The sequence below is a fragment of the Erithacus rubecula genome (genome assembly GCF_903797595.1).
Source record: "Erithacus rubecula genome assembly, chromosome: 3".
Classification (NCBI taxonomy): domain Eukaryota; kingdom Metazoa; phylum Chordata; class Aves; order Passeriformes; family Muscicapidae; genus Erithacus; species Erithacus rubecula.
The window spans coordinates 78822626-78839730 of record NC_136689.1 but is presented as its reverse complement, the minus strand read 5'-3'; the positions used below and the strand labels follow the sequence as shown (position 1 = coordinate 78839730).

Below are 17105 nucleotides of genomic sequence, written 5' to 3'. Positions count from 1 at the left end.
TGGAAAAGCTTCTACACAGAGTAACTTAAAAAGGCCACGAAGATCATCAGACTCAAATCAACGTCCACGATACACCTGCAAGCACAGGAGTCCATTTCCTAAACAACTGAGGAATATATGCTATGATTCATAAAAAATAAGCACAAAATGTGTACTCAGGCATAGCATAATTTGAGTTGGCCAATGAGTGTATATACTGTGCAGTATGTGACTGGCACTCTTGCTCCCTCCCCCCTCCATGCAGCAGGGCTACATGGAAACAGCTTTACTTACAGAATTGGCATTTATCTGCCAAACTGCTTGCATTTAAAATAGAGAAGTATTTTTATATTTATGAAACCAGTGTAAACGTGTTTAGCAATATTAACTAACAGCATCAGAGGTAATAAAATTATTTATCCAAAATAGATCACTTTATCCAAGCAAAAGGATGAAGGACATTTAAGCAAGGCATTTGATGAGCATGGGAGTAGATTTTCCCTCTCAAAGAATAAAACAATACTTTCATAACCAAATTTCATACTTGAAAAAAATTAAAAACTCTATTGGCTTAAACAAGGTTTGCAGGAAATGCCCATTTGTTATATTTTTGACAGAAAGAAAAATAAGTGCTTTCAACAAAAAATTGACATAGTTTAATAGGGGATTTGGCAGTACTAGGTGAAATGTTGAACTCAATCTTAGATATCTTCCAACCTAAACAACTCTATGAAATCTGCTTTTTCAGCTTTGCAGCCTATTTTAGAAAAAATGCTAAATGAAGTAAGATAAAAATTAATAGAGACTGCACTTTGCTTTGCTCCATGTACTAGGAAAAGCTGTATGAAACTACCTGGGCAGCTATATAAAATTTGGAAGGTGAAAATACTGATCCAGGCAGTGCATCTGGGGTCCTTTAAAATTATCTAAGACACAAATATCTAAAGGCTTTAAAACCTGTTGTCTCACAGCCTAGCTTGACAAGAAGATCTGCCAACATGCTTTTCTCATTTAAGTGCTCTGAAATTTCCATATTTACCCTGCTGCTTCCGATAGAGTTTTGAATATATTTCCACCTGTGATATAGAACAATTAAATGCCAAAGAAAAATAATTAAAATAAACGCTTTCTGACATGTTGGCATGGGAGCTGCTCAAAGATCTGGAACACCTGAAATACTCCTTCAGGAGAGGGAAGTGTGAGCAGACTGAGCATCTGATAAATGGACTTCTATCATCATGCAGACTTAACCTAGGGTATTATTACCACATATATAACATGTACCTAATGTATGTATTTATCCATGAAAAGAATGAAAAATAGATCACTAAAGATAGACGCACCTCAAACTACAGAAGAGTTAGGAAAAAAAAAGATAATTTCAGTAATTTTAATTCAAAAAGGTAAAATAAAAATACATAGTTCAAATATTTTAAAGATATTGGTCTCAAAACTAATAGTCTAAATATAAAATCCAGAAGTTGGACTAGTGTGCTCTTAGTACAGGGGCAGAAAGGAACAATGTTGCTCATATGTGTGTATGTACACGTGCAGCTTTTTCTTGGTAGTAGCCACAATATAGGTTTTATTTTATCTTATTTAAATATAAAATTTATCTTTAGGCATGAACCCAGTAATGCAAATATAATGCAGGTTATGATTTGGAGAGCTTTTCTCCCCTCTATTTCTTGCAAAGAAAATTTTCTCTTACCCAGGGCAATCAGCTAATTTATTCCTGGAAAACCAACTCTAATGTGCAGTGAAAAATCCCAAATTATAGAGACCCAGCATTATTATACTTTCTGGAGTTGAGCTGGTGTGAAGGTGAGGTGCTTTCATTTGACTGAGTTAGTAACAGGGAGAACTATTCAGCTGGAAAAAAATAGGCGGCTGATCTTAATTGCTTTCATAGATGGTAAATGTGTGTTCATTTTACTGCATAGCATTTTAAAGACCACTATGATTTTTTTCATTTTTTTTTCTGTAGAACAGATTGGAAGCATAGTGCTACATTCAGATCTAACCCCATTCAAAAATATAGCTCACTGCCATGAGTAGATACAGTATTTACCATTGCTATGGAAGTGTTTATTGGTACTTTTTGATTTTCTTTCTTACATAGTTGTGAATCATTATAATCTGTACATGTTTTTCTCTATTTGTCTATCATACCATAACCTAATTGGCAAAGGCTCTAAGCAGAATGGAAACGTTTCCATTCTGCTTCTCCTTGCAGACCTCCCTAGTATTCTAGTGTGATGGTCTCTGCTTTTAACAAGAAAATAAAAGCCCAGTCCTTTAATCCTTAATATTCACTTTCCATTTCTTCTCACAAGCTTCTGAGAATAGCAAATGCTTCCTTGCTACTATATACTCTGTAAAATCTGACTCAAATCCCTGAAATTTTCTTTTTAGTTATACATATGGAATTTCAAATACAAAAATATAAATGGCATGAATGCGGGTGAAAATAGGACAAAGAAAAATGGTATAAAACTTTGTGTTTCCTCATCTACCACTACAAAAGGAATTAAAACTGATAACTTAAAACTCAAATAGTATTTTAAATATTTACATCAATGAAGTCCAACAAGATCATTGCTCTAAACACAGTAAGGATGTTCCTCTAGGGGCTGACTGATGCAGGTCAGACATGGCAGAGAGGTGAGACAGCCCTTTGCAAATGTATCCATATTCTCTGAACCAGCTTTGTTTGTCGGACATGTGCATATAAAGTAAAAGCTGGAAAGAAAGAAGCAGACCTGTGATTGTGCCTCCATACCCCCAAGAGCCAGAGATGACACACAGCACAGAGTGCAGCTGTCTGCTCTGTGGCCAGCCCGGTGGCGAGTGCCACATGCCAAAGTGTGTCCCACGGGCATGCTCCAGGAGGAGGAAGCCTGTGGAATGCCACAACAAATATGAGTGTTGCAGCAAGGCTGGTTTATTAGAGACACAGAGAAAACCCTCCCAGCCTGCCTCTCCCATCTGCCCTCCTCCCTCGGTGTCCCTGTGGGACAAGCCCTCCCACACCCTACAGAAATTAAACTGAGCAAGGTGAAGGCTTTATGTGACTGAGCTTGGCTGGCAAGTGGAAACCACTGACCCTGGAGGTGTCCAGGTTAATTACAAGATTGTGTCCCTCGGTACAGCCTTAGAACTTCCCTGCACTCTGAGCAGCTGAACTGCAGTCAGAGTGATTTACAGCCCTGGAAGATCAGCCTACAGAGCCCAGAGCTGCTGCAGAGCATCACTAAACCACTACATTTCTTCTTGTCATCCCCAGCACCTTTTTGGCAGTGTGAGCTTCAGGAGACTGCACAGAGGGCTAACAGCAAAGGTCCCTTTTTAAACCCCAAGGAAATAAAAGACAATGCCTAAAAAGAAAATTAGATTTGTACTCCTGGCACAGGTTTAAGGGGTAACATTATAATTTCTTTTTAAAACTCCGGAATTACTTAGTCACTTGTTAAAGAAATAGAAGTGAAAATTTATGAGATTGAGGCGATGCAATCCTCATGAGTGGTCCAGCAACACTGAGGGGCTACAGCAGCCCCTGACACTGAAGGCCAACCTTGCATTCTGCAAAGAAAACATCATGTCACAAACAGGCGGTTTGGGCTTTTGGCAGCAATGGGGATGGCTTGGATCGTGCTTGAAATGTCTCTGAACTTCATCTCTGAAGCCTCAATCACATGAGCACTTGAGTAGCACAGGCCTGGGGGACTGGGGAGTTACAGAAGGCCAAAAAAATACACAAGCCCATTAGTACTCATCATAATTATTGAAATCTGTAAAATAGGTATTAGAATAAGTCTTTGCAGTAAGATGTGGGTTGAAGTATTTGTTTCTCTCCTCTAGAATCAGGTTGTTTTTGTTAAATGCCTGGGAAGAAAAAGAAAAAAAAAGAAATCAGAAAATGAAAAGGACACAGAAAAGATAACTACTAAATGCTCTTTCACCATGGCAGTTTTTGTGGCAAATATCTGTGTATAGTAAGTCAATCAAAAATACACTGAGAAATGCCTGTACATTTACTGAAACTTGCATTTGCAAGAAGTATCTTCTTATGTAGTAACATTCATACAGAAAGCAATTCTACTTAATAAAGCCAGGCATTTCCACCCCAATATTAAAAAACTAATTTTATGACTCTCTGAATATTTTTTATTCACATATATGCAGTTTTTCCTATTAAAATGAGTCACTTACTATCGTTTTACTGAATAAATACTAATTTCTTTTTACTGTCTTAATTCTCTTATTTTCTAGTGGGAGAAATGTCTGAAGTCCTTAGCATCATAAATCCTGTTTTTAAAAAATGCAATATAGGTATTTAGAATAAGAATTTTCAAAGGATTGGTGTTGGTTTTTTTTTTGTTTTGTTTCTGTAGCTATCTAGAGAGATTATGTGGAATTTGAAAAAGCTTTAAATTAGGTTGATATTCCTAGAAGATCCAGACTTTTCTTGCTGTTTTTAATGATTTTCATTAAAATGTCTTTAATTAGAAAGAAAAATGCAGAAATTAAGAATTGGATTATCCAGGTAGGATTTAAGAAAAATCCTCATTTGCAAAAAAGCTTTGCAGCTGCATGAATAAACTTTGTAATCTGAAAATACTGAACTAGGCATTATCAGAATGCACATCCTTCCTTAATTCAGTGGATCTGAAAAGCAGAGTTGTTTTAAAAGGTCACAAAAAGAAAACAGCAATTTTGTATTAATGATGAAGTAGTATGGATAGCATTATAGACTCTCAGCATATCTGTACTGCTTTTTTCACAGAGTAGTTTGGCTATAAACACTAGTTGATAGTCTGACTCAGAATATATTCACCAGATACATCTCTTATGTAGAGACAGTACAGAAAGAAGAACAGTGCCCTTGACACTGGATCATCAGAGCCAAAGGATTTTCTTCAGCAGATGCCATGGTGAATAGCCCTATTTACTTCTTGAACTAGCCACTAGGGAACACAATTAAGAAAAAAATCCCACAAAACAACTTGAGTGATTTGCTTTCTTTCCAGAAAAACCTGCTGTATAAATTATACACACATGCAAAATACAACTTCCTTCCTAACAGGTATTGACAAGGACCTGCAATTATAATACCTCGAGTGAAATCTACTTTTGTCATTAACAGTCAGCATAAGTTGAGCTCCAATGCCACTGCGGAAAAGTAGCAAGGAGAATTCTTCTGATAGGGCAGAAATGTTGTCTAGGTGCATAGAGCAGCTGCCAGCCCTGTGCTCACCTTGATGGCTTCTACAGAGTCGTATTTGTCCAGTTTGTTGATGTGGTTGGTGATGCTGGTGTTGAGCGGGGCGGGTGACACCGGGTGGATGACGGTGGCGTCATGGGACTGCTGCTGGTACCGCTGGCAGTACGTGTAAACCAGCAGGGTGAGAAGGCAACCAAGGATTGAGCTGCTTAATCCCACTGCAATCATGTGGAACATGTTGAACTCTGCGGAGCGGAGAAAAGAAGGAAATCTTATATTTGAGGCAGCAGCAGTAAAAACTTCAGCTTGGGGAAAAATGTGGACAAGGGTTTGATTCAAATAAGGATAAGGGGATTTTCATGTGTTTCCCTGAAACATCTCAATTGCAATGGTTTATCCCTACAGTGGTAAATTCATTTTACCTCCCTGAAGGGACCATTATAAGAATCTTAGATACCCATACATCTCTGTAAGTAGAGATCATTGAAAGATGCTTAAACAAGTTCAGAACACAAATAAAGGAAAAATTAATTGCATTCCATATGTTTGAATAGTTTATCGGGGGTTTTTTTCAGACTGTATAACACTGTCTTGTTTTACATAAATTATGTATAGAGTGTACATAAATAGCTTTTTGTTTTTCAGTGAATTACAGTATCACCTCTTCTGCTGCTGTTACAGTTCTTTCTCTTACACATAGTGAATCATGGCAGAACTGACAAAATCCTGATATTTTTGAACCCCATTCCTACTTTCCATAAACATATTCCATATTTCTTCTATTGGATGCACATCCCAGAAGCCACAGCAAACATTTTTTCATCCATGCTTTGATTCTTTTGGTATCTTGGCCAGTTTGTTCCCTTCTCCAGCTCTTGGAATTTTTTTTTATTTAAGGGGAGATGAGGAAGAAATGCTAGCACTCTAGGGGGAAATGGGAAGTGGTGAGAGATGAACTGCCTGAATCTCAATACACCTTTAAGCATGGCAGCCAGAGACTGCAAAGTCAACAACTCAGAGCCCAGCACCCTCCTTTCTACTCTGCTCTTAAAAGGTACAATGGATCAGACCATGGGAAAGCCTCTCCACCTACACAAGGATTAAAACTGAGAGGAAGCCAATTGCTGCATGAAACTGTAGGAGGGAGCCTAAAGCACAATCATCCCCTGATGCTGCTGAACAGATCAGACATGGCATCAGTAGGATTAGCTCAAAATAAACAAATTGCACCGCTTCCCATTTTTATTTTGAACTGTGCTTTTTGATTTACTCTAGGGAAGAAATATCACCAAGAAGCTCATCTTGGAAATTTCATCTTAGCATGACTGAAAATTTGTTTGTTGTTGTCTAAATGTACAAATGAAGGATTTTAAACTGATATACTAGTGCCAGTTTTAAAAGCATCTCTTAGATCTTTTTATGTTGTAATACAGAAAAATGGGGCAGTACAAGGGTATCATTTTTATAAAACCTAAGGTAGGACCTTTACATGCCTGTTGAGTACTTAGAAACACAAACTAATGTTGACTGTGTCAGTATGTCAATCTATCACTAAAACATCCTTATATACCTTTATGAGAGCTTCCCAGTGCTGTAGAACTTGGCAACATGTTTTCAGAGTACCACTGCTAATTAGCAAAAAAATCAAATTACATTATCTTGGCTCCCATAACAAGTTCCATATGAACAAGTACGCTTGCATAACCTCTGTGTTTTCACTGTCCTTTATTAGGTTAAAAATGCAGTTTATCTGTGCATGGAAGAATACTAGAACTGGCCAGAGCTATTACCATGACGACACAGACTAAGCGTGATAGCTCAGCGCAGAAAAAACAAAAAAAGTTCATTTTCCTTCTTCTTCTGATTGTTTAGTGGCTTTAAAAGTTTTTCCTTTCAAGATCTATTTTTCTAGCATCACAACTCTCCAGAATGGAACGTTTTATTTACTTTTTAGTTTTGTCTCTGGCAATGAAGCTGAAAATGAGTCCCAGATAGCGCCTGGCCTATTAAATTTGTTAGCAGGCTGGTTTTCTGCTGTTTATTTGGAGTTTAAAAGAGGTTTGTGGACTTATTATCCTTAAAAAGGCAGAGCAACAAATTTACAAATTTTGACCTTGTGATAACTAGATTATTATAGGTATTTCTTTTTGAGTACAAGGGTGACTGCCACAATGACAAAGAAGAAAATAAAAACATCCAATAATGCAAGTTCTACTCTCAAAGGTCACCAATGACAGATGGCTATTTAATGAGAAATCCTGTAGTAACTACATTTTTCTGTACAAGTAACTACTTTTTTCTGTACAAGTGTAAATAATGAGAATGCAGCATTTAGAAGGTAGAATAATACTCGGGGAGTGCAAAAGGTGAAACAAAAGCAAAAAATGGAGAATCAATATTTCAGCATTTAATAGACACCTCGAGCTGAAAAGCTTACCGCCACATCGCTTCTCTTCTATGCTGCTGGATCGTGCCACAGAGATTTCTAGAAAAAGAAATAAACAACTGAGGCCAAAGAGAAAAAAATATTACAGAGAACTTCTAGTTAGATGAACACAGCAAGGATTTAAAAATTCATTCTATTACATCCACTTCAAATTCAAGGTAAAAAATATTGTTACTATGCAGTAGAATTAATAGAAAGGAACCCATGATGATTTCAGGTTCCTTAGTTTCCCAAGCAAAAGCAGCAACTTATTTTTAATTCTTGCCTCAAAACATCTCTGGAATGAAAAGGATGAAATGCACATGGAAACATTCTTTGTGGAGTTTAGGCTTGTGGAAAAATAGTTGATTTACTGAAGTAAAATTAACTACAGTTTAATTATCTTGTGTTCAAATGTGCTCATTACTTCTACAAGTCTCATCTAGCACTAATGTGAAAAGTGGGAATTTATACATCTTCAAAAAAGACGACTGCCAGTTTCACAGGTCTCACTTGTAAACTAATAAAATGTAATTCCAGCCTGTATCCTTACCATTTTTACTTTGAGAATACAGAATAAAATCTGTTGGCAGTCAAGCTTTTCCACTCCTTACTTCCAGATCATGGTTTCTGTGAAGAAAAGTTCTGCCTTACAAACCAGTCTCTTGAACCTCCCTGAAAGGGTCAAGGATCACATGTATACAACTGGGGTAGCTGGCACAGTATACCTGGATTTCAAAAAGGCAGAATTTTAAGTTCTTTGATAACGTCTTTTCAAGCAACAAATGAAGTAAAGGAGAAGATACAGAAATGGGCTATTACTGTGTGCCCAGTTGACACTTCTGCAGGGATAAGTCTTTTCAGCCAAGAGCTAGGGAGGAAACCCCTAGTTAGAAGACCTAGATGATAAAAAGCGAGCCAAGTGAACCAAAGCTCAATTCCCTAGGTGGGAGTAATGGGTATGACCTGATCTGCTGTGTTACTGGTAATGTGAGGAGGAGCAGCAAACAAACCAGAAGGGCAAGAGACGTGGTAGTTTGTTTCAGATTCTGAAAATGCCTACTTTCTAAAACAAGATGTAGAGTTTATATTGGATTAAGATGCAGATTCACAGAATGTGAATATTAATAGAATTTCAAAAGCTTTAGAAGAGGGAAAACACAATGTGGAAGTCTTTGCTTTCAAACTGATATTTTTCACATTGATTTTAGCTGAAAATACTATTTGGGAGTTAAAGCATTATGCGCCATCCATGAAACAGAGTTTAACTTTGCTGATGTCTTTGTTACATTGTACTATAGTTTACTGCATAGTTGCACAAAGGAAAGGTTGCTGCACTGAATAAACACAGCTACATTTCAAATGATTCATTAAAATGTATCTCTATTCTTCTGTCTGTGAAAAGACCCCTAGTTTTTTAATGTAGATAGGGAGAAAGTCAACTGTTAAGAGCAGTGCATTGTGACCACCCATAGTGTTGTGCGGATTTAAATAACTCCTGTGATTTAAAAACAAAAGTACAGTCATGAGTTTCAACAAATACTATAGAATAAAGTGATTAGCCATCAGGTACTTAGCAGTCATGGGAGACAAGGACTGGAGGCAAAGCTAAAAGTATTTGCCTTTCTGAGCAGTTATTAATGTAAGGGATTCTCTGAAATTATTCCCAGATTAACAACCACAAAAACCACAAAACCTGCAGCAATGTTTCTTTAATAATCCTAGTCTGAAAAACATTTAAAAACAGAAAGCAAACTACTTCTGCTTGCTGTGTATACTGATCCCCTGATACCAAGTAGAATGGAGGAGACCTGCAGAATGCTGTGACAGTGACCAAGCAAAGTCCCGGGCAGTGACAGCAGGGACAGCTCCACAGCACTGGGTGCCATGGGACAGATTTTTATGCAGACACCAGACCTAACAACATTTTCTCTACAAAGCAGACCAACATCCTTGTGCTGACTAAAGGCAAGTTCTGCTTCAGCTCATGCATCTGCACAGTGCAGTCTGGACCAGTGCTACGCCTCGGGCCTGACACCTGGAGAGGTTTCACCAGCCCTTCGAGGGGGAGGCTGATCTCACCTGGTATGAAGTTGGAGTCCACAGCACAGGCTCTGCTCTCGGAGGTGTTGCCCGTGCACTGGCTGCCCACAGGAAACAAGAGCACGCACTGCCGCGCGCGGCTCTGGGAGCCGGACGAGTCGCACTCGGACCACTCGGACCACTCGGACCAGCTGTCTGCAGAAGGCAGGGGACACATGCAGACACTGTGATTAGGTAGTGCACTGAGTGAGACAGAAATAGCTTGTGCTCCTGAGTCAGGACAGAAAGGACTCCCCAGCTAACACCACCTAGCAGAGGGCAGCTCCTTCACTCTGATAAAACAAAGCCAGTTTGGCTTTGGAAGAAGTCTCTGAAATATGGATGCGATGGCAAATTTGCCACAGACATCTCATGGTTTTGGTGTCTGCCATGGCTTTTGTGTGTGCAAGTGAGATGCTGGAGGATTCTGTGGGGGTGACTGAAAGAGTGACAGCTGTGGAATTGATTCCAGTCTAGGTCATTATGGTGGTCATTTTTTTATGTGCCTGACAAGTAGCAATGAGACCTGTAAGAGTATAAATTTCAGTCTGAAACAGGATGTGTATGTAACTGCAAAAAACGAGGCATCCTGAAGACTTTTTCAAGTTTTCTTTTTTAGCTTTTGCTATTTCATGTTCATTTCTTGACTGTAGATTCTCGTCTTCCCCATTCAGTTTGTTACCTTCTATTCCTTTTCTATATTTCTTCCTCTCCTCATGTAGCTTTGATTAAGATATTTTTATTTCATGCCTGTGAGATCTCAGATTCTTTCCTTAAATGAAGTGAATTGATCTCATCACCATGAGGAGTTGAGAGTTTACTGCACTCAGCATTATTACAACTCAAGGCCAAATCTTGCCTTTACAGGAGTTTTCTGAGTTTGGCAAATATAGGAAAGACAGAGCTCAGGTAAACTTCCTTTCTTCTTTCTTTCAGCATTCTCACAGAGATAGGTTTTATGGGTTTTGACATGGAATAAATCATGTCCTACTATTCCAAAGCAAGCTTGTTTCTACTTCAAAATTTTAAGTGATTTTATGGCAAAATGAAGCAAATTTACAAATCTCATTTTGCCAAATGAAAGACTGTATTTTCTAATTTTGAACATTATAATTTTTGAATTAATGAACTTTTTCTACACTATTTATCAGGTAGAAAGTCAAGAATATTTTACACTCTTTGGGGCTCCTTCCAATACCTTGTATAATTCCAGAATACAATGTTCACATTTACTTACTACTTTCTCCTTGGAAAAAAGTTAAAACCCTCAGTCCTCTAAAATTTAAGATACTGCAGCAGGAATATTTGAGACTACAGTCTTGAAAAATGCCAACCAGTAGTTGTTATTTTTTAAATAGAATTACCCAGCAGGTCAGGTAAGACCTAGGATATTGATATTTCATGAACAATTAGTATCTATCTGGATGAGGCCTTCTTTGAACAACAGGACAAATACCTTGGCACAATCAGCTTGTAAGATTATGTTATTGTGAGTAGCAGAAATACCCAGCTCACTCTGTCCTTTGGCTTTTTTGTTTCCTAGGAAAGGTCCTGGGAGAGGCTCATTTGCAGAGTGAGTACCAGGAGCACAGAGGCAGATGCCAAAATGAAGTTAAATGCTAATTCAGGGGGGTAGGACAGCTGAGGTGAAAGTCAAGAAAATGAACAGGCTTCTTCCTGCTTACTTAATGTGGCACATCCAGGAGCTGCTGTTATCAATTCCAGTGTCAGCTGCTGGATCTAAGTAAAATCAGTATATGGATCATAAGTATTTAGTAACAATAAAGCCCCCTGCTCATTCAAGCTTAAAGGAATGTTGCCAATTACAAATCTTGGCCCAGTTCTCACTGGTGGCAGAGAGCATGCTTAAGCCAGAGCCAAGATTCTTGGCCAGTCCTGGTATAATTGGGATATATACAGTAGGTGCCAAAATACTTGAGGACATCATCAATGCATCTTGTTGGCTCATGCACTCTGCAGCCCCATCTTGTCCAACCAGCTTTTGATCTGCCAGATCCTTTGCTAAGAAGGTACATTCCAGGATGAAATAGGAACTTCAGAGTACACAGAGATCATGCTAAGTCATATATGGGTGACTGAGCAAGGTTAGTGTTTTGTCCTACTCCTTAGAGGACCCATAAATAAACTGTGTGAGTCCTGCAGTACACCCAGACACTACAGAACAGGTAGTCTGTGGGTCTAATGTTGAGCTGATCAGGTTCATCTGGCACACAGAATCACAGAGGAGGAGGGTACATCAGTGCCAGCATGAAACAGAGGGTCACCCCTGCTATGGTAGGTTATCACACCAAACCTGTGGTTTGGGGAGGCTATTGGGAGCTCAGAGAGCTGCAGAGAAGTAAGGCACCCAGGACTAACAGATGTATGACTTCGATGTGCCATCACTGGGAAGGTGATCCCATAGCTTTTGCATGCTTTTCTACTGACAGCTATGTTGCCTCATTCCTTTGATTTCTGTATCTTCAAAGTATCTGAGGCTTTCTTGCATCTCAGGCAGGCTCCTCTCAACTTGCTCCTTAGTACTGTGCACAAGTCATGAGAATATAAAAGAGAGGGTGGGCTGGAGAGGTGTTTAACCTGGAACTACTTGGCACCTCTATGGCAAGGTTTAGTCATGAGGTGTCATATCTTCTTCATACAGTCTTGGCTGGCCTTTGAAGCCAGGTTACAATAAAGCAGTTCCTAAGGGGTACCTCGGTGAAGGCAGCGCTGCAGAAAGATCAGATTAATCATTGTAATATTTAAATTTCTTTCATGCAGTATTACACCACCATCACTAAATGCTCAGCTGCTTTGTCCATTATTTGTATGTGTAAGTTACCAAGCCAATAACAGAATGTATTTTAGGTTACAGAGGCAGTAAATACTTAAGGTACAAAATACTGTTTTATACGACATATTGCAGACACAACTGCAACTTGTTACACTTAGTGATAATCAGCCACTACTGATCAATCCTGCAGGGCTTCCTTTCATATTGCAGTGATTGCATTTGGGTAAATTAAAATAAAAACTACCAACTCAATGACAGAGCTTTTAAAATTAAAGATGTGAAAAATTGATGTGTTTTGCAGACACAAGCCTGTTACTTTCTTTTAAGTGCATATTTGAATACTTTCAGTTAGATTTGCCATTAAATCCCAACATGTTCAACAAGCCCTTTGTATCAGGATTCCAGAAAGCTTTGTTTTCTGCTAGCTTTGTTTGGGGGGAAAAAAAAGAGTAAAAAAAAAATCTTCTGTCATTTCATAACTTGAGAAATGTTATAATTTCCATTTTTTGCAAATTCATTTCAGTGCTGGTTGGTTGTTCTTAGAATCCAAATGTAATTACTATTCTCTTATATTGAGCATATCACTCAAGCAGCGAATGTCAGCAATGGTGCTTTCAGATCTGCACAAGGATGAAACACTCTTTACCTGGTCCTTACCAGAAAAAAATGGCTCTGCAGGCATTCAGGCACCTGTCCAAACTTGATCTATGAAGCACTGAAGTTATTTTTGACCCATTCCCATGTGAAATAAGGGCAGCAAAAAGCAGTTTTGAAATCTATATTGTAAACATGAGGCAAGGGCCATTTTCACAGCTAGTGGATGATGTGCTGTTTCAAAAACCTATGGCAAATTTTCAGTGAGATTGAAATATCAATAAAATATTACAGAATGTGAAAAATACATTTTAAGCCTCTGAAATGTTACTGTTTTATAAGGGTTTCTACTTTCTTGAACCAAGATGGATGGAACCAACTTTCTCCTCCATTCTCCATCTGTTCCAAAATTTGGATCACAGGCAGGTCAAAATAAGATGAAGACATTATTTATGAATGTTTGCAAACTGTCATTTATAGGAAAACGGTGGTGGAAAATAAATGCACAGCAAGAGAAACAGCTACAGTACTAGCACAATGAACACTCCAGCTCTGACCTTTCAAAGATGCCTCAAAGGATTTCAAGGCAGCTATGCAACTTGTACATACAAATGTACACTATTTGTTTCAAAAAATCAAATAATGGACTGGTTTCTATGCTTGGTTTTTGGCTTAGTTTTTTTTAAAATTTTAATCAATTTTTTAACTCAATTTATTTTAATTTTGAAGAAGTAGGTACTTTTATTCTGCTGAAAGATATGCAGTGTCTAAAAAAGGAAAGAATCATAGCTAGTATTATGATCCATTCAAACTCATGGAGCTTTTGCCCTTGCATGCACAGCCTCATCATATGAGCAGAAAACTTTTGCTATGAAGTCTAGGAGCTCTAAGTGAAGTAAGCAATACAGGGTGGCATCAGAGCTTCTTTCCTTTTACTGTTGTCTGTAATCCACTAATCAGCAGTAAATTGAAGTTTATGTGGTTTCATTCTCAATTTCATTGAAAAAAATTAATTAAAAAAAAATTAGTTCCCTTTAATATGAGTCAGAAGGCAGAGTCAGAGAAATAGGCATGATCCATAATTTCATATAACTAGCAGGACTGCTGAGACATTTTATCTATTAAGTACTCCACAGTAACTTAAAAAGACCAGATCTTTGTTCCTTAACATCCAAAGTTGAAGAAGGAAATTTACAAAGACCATGAAAATGTTGTGTTTTATATGAAAACAGAGCAAATATTAGGTACTTGAAGAACCTAAAGAATAACACGTGTTGAATATTAACCTCAGCAATTTGCTTACTGTGAATGTTTGGTGTTGTAACAAAAGCACTTGTTTGTGATATTTGTATTAAAAATCTCATAAACCATTTGCATGGTCCACTTCAAATATTATACTTAATATTACTTAATCCATATTCAGATATAGCAACTTTGATGTTAATTTTTAAAGAGGGAGGAAGGAGTTAGTACTTGATTTGCTGCAGCATTGTAGCAGCAAGAGCCGATGGCGCGCTCAGTAGGGATGGAGATTATTTGTGTCTGAATAACAGATAAGGCCATTATGCTGCCCAGCTGGGCACGCCTGGCTCTGTGGCCCAGAGGAGGAGGGTGCAGGGGCAGGGTGCTGTACCTGGGCAGGGCTGAGTGTTGCAGAGTGCCTCCTCAGTGTGCAGGCCAAGGCAGATGTCCCCTCCGTACGCCGGCGCTGGGTTGGTGCAGGAGCGCGTCCTCATGTAATGCCCTCCTCCACACGTGGCTGAGCACTTGGACCACGATGACCAGCACGACCAGCCTCCATCCACTGAAAAGACAAAAAATACTGTGCTTTTCCAAGCTGATGTGTGACATGCCATAATCCAGCTCATCTTTCGCATAGGTCCCCGTATGCTACAAAGCCTAACAAAATTACTCATACATATAAGACACTTTTAGTAGGTATCATAATATCTTTCAGAGCAAAAATGTATTTTTTTTACCTTTTCTCAGTTTGGAGGAAACAAAATACCAAAGCTTGTTTAGCAGAAATATTGCAACCTCAGAATAGTTTTTTATTGATATAAATAAAACGTAGCCAAATAACAGCAAAAGAAGGATGGAAAAATCCAGAATATGTTTCACAACCCAGGTGGATTTCCTTAACCCTACAACCCATTTCAAGTGATCTAACACAGTTTTAGGATTTGATGGGCCAATATAATGTTAAAGTCTTAACACAGCTCTACCATAGATGTCAGAAGTAGTACAAGGCCAGAAGTTTAAAAAAGCAATAGACACTGACAAAAAGAAGTTGCCACTTTAGGTTTCTAAAATAAGTTTTTGAAGAATTAATATTATTATTTACCTTCAACTCCCTACTTACTTTTGTATTTACTAATTCAAGTCTGTCAAACTACTCTCCAGTCAGAGTTTTCACAACATTCTTCTGAAATGTAGTCAAGATTTCATGGGAGACCCATTTGACACATGGTTTATGACACTAGTCAAGATTTAAATGAAACTTCACCTCATTGCCTGCACCAGTCTGGCTCCTTTGAGCCCCTGTTCTTAAAACTACCACTCCAGGATTTATTTCTGGTATTTACAGACAGATTTCAGCCCATCTGCCAAAGACTTTGTAACTATAGCCACATGACAAAGTCAGATGTACTTCTCCCAGCGAAGAATTCCTTATTCAGTATTTTCTTCATTTATTTTTTTTTTTAAGAGACAAAAACCTAAACATTAAAAAATTTTCATATGCTAAAAAAAATTAATTTATTTTCAAACCTCTATTTAAAATGTTGTCACTTAAATTCTTACAGAAGTAAATTATTTACCATATCTTTTTGATGTTGTCTGTTCAATTAATGAAGCAGCCTTTCAAGGGATAGTTTCTACTGGTTTACTGAAATGCCATTCCATCATTATCTCTTACCATAAAAAAATCTTAAAAAAATTAGATTACAATGAAAAAAAATCTTCGTGGTACTTTCATTTAGATTCTCTCTTGGATGGAGATGTAGAACATTAAAAAATTACTTCTTTTGCTTTTGCAGGATTGCACTTGGTGAGTTGAGTAGAATGATTTCTATGCAAAATATTCAACATTAAGAAAATGAGCTAGGAGAATTTTGATATTAAAAGCCATATATGCATTTTTAATGTCATTTCAGATACAGTATAGCTTCAGGTTCTCAACTGCTAATCAAACAGAAAATTCACTATTGCATACCAAAGACTATTTACTAATCCTAAAACTGAAGTTGTTGAATATATGGCATTTTATTCCCTGCACTGTTTGTTTGCAATGTCATCTGAAATATCAGGAAAACATGGGCTTGGCACTTCATTGCTAAGAACTGTAGTTGTGAAACTGTTGCAACTAATTTATCTGGACTCAAGCCTGATTTGACAGACAAGATTTCAATAATCTGGTACTATATTCCAAGTATGCAATTTTAATAAATTATCTTCATTATTAAGGAATTCAATGATTGCTACATCATACAATAAATCATGATGCATGATTTATACCACCTATCATAAGTAAGTACTGTATCTTGGTAGAGTATCTGACTTGTTCTGTTACTCATATTCATACTTTTCACTGGAAAACAAATATGCCTTTTTGCCTGAGATAACTCTATTAATGCAATATTATGCAAACTCATATCAAAGAAAGCCATAGGTTATTTGTCTTCAGAGTAAATGAAATATACTGTGCAATTTTATAACAATTTCAACACACGGTATCTTTTATTCAGAACTTGCCTGTTTTTCATTTTTTTTAAATTATGTCAAATGAAAGCAGAAGCTGTTACCCAAGCTATTTATTTTGTACATTATTAAGGCTTTACCTTTCTAAATACTGCCTTTCTTCTTATTTTATTTTTTTCTTCACAGTGATCTTTGACTAGCTCAAATGAATGATCAGAGGCATGTCTGCTGCAGCACATAGACCTTCATGAAGCAGAATTGATTCTGCCCAAGATTAACTGCACAGAACATAAATTGTCTGCAAACAT

At 37.6% G+C, this 17105-nt stretch overlaps 1 protein-coding gene across 2 annotated transcripts in view; it reads right to left on the bottom strand.

Moving 5' to 3' along the window:
• Window positions 1-1355: 1355 nt before the first annotated feature.
• Window positions 1356-17105, bottom strand: part of SEMA5A (semaphorin 5A) — a 304799-nt gene continuing 289049 nt past the window's right edge. For both annotated transcript variants that reach the window (XM_079301152.1, XM_079301151.1), the window contains 5 exons: window positions 14732-14902; window positions 9711-9866; window positions 7641-7688; window positions 5237-5448; window positions 1356-3864 (listed from right to left, as the gene is read on the bottom strand). In XM_079301152.1, the coding sequence (XP_079157278.1) occupies window positions 3745-3864; window positions 5237-5448; window positions 7641-7688; window positions 9711-9866; window positions 14732-14902 (707 nt within the window). In that variant the 3' untranslated portion in view covers window positions 1356-3744. The remainder of the gene's footprint in view (window positions 3865-5236; window positions 5449-7640; window positions 7689-9710; window positions 9867-14731; window positions 14903-17105) is intronic.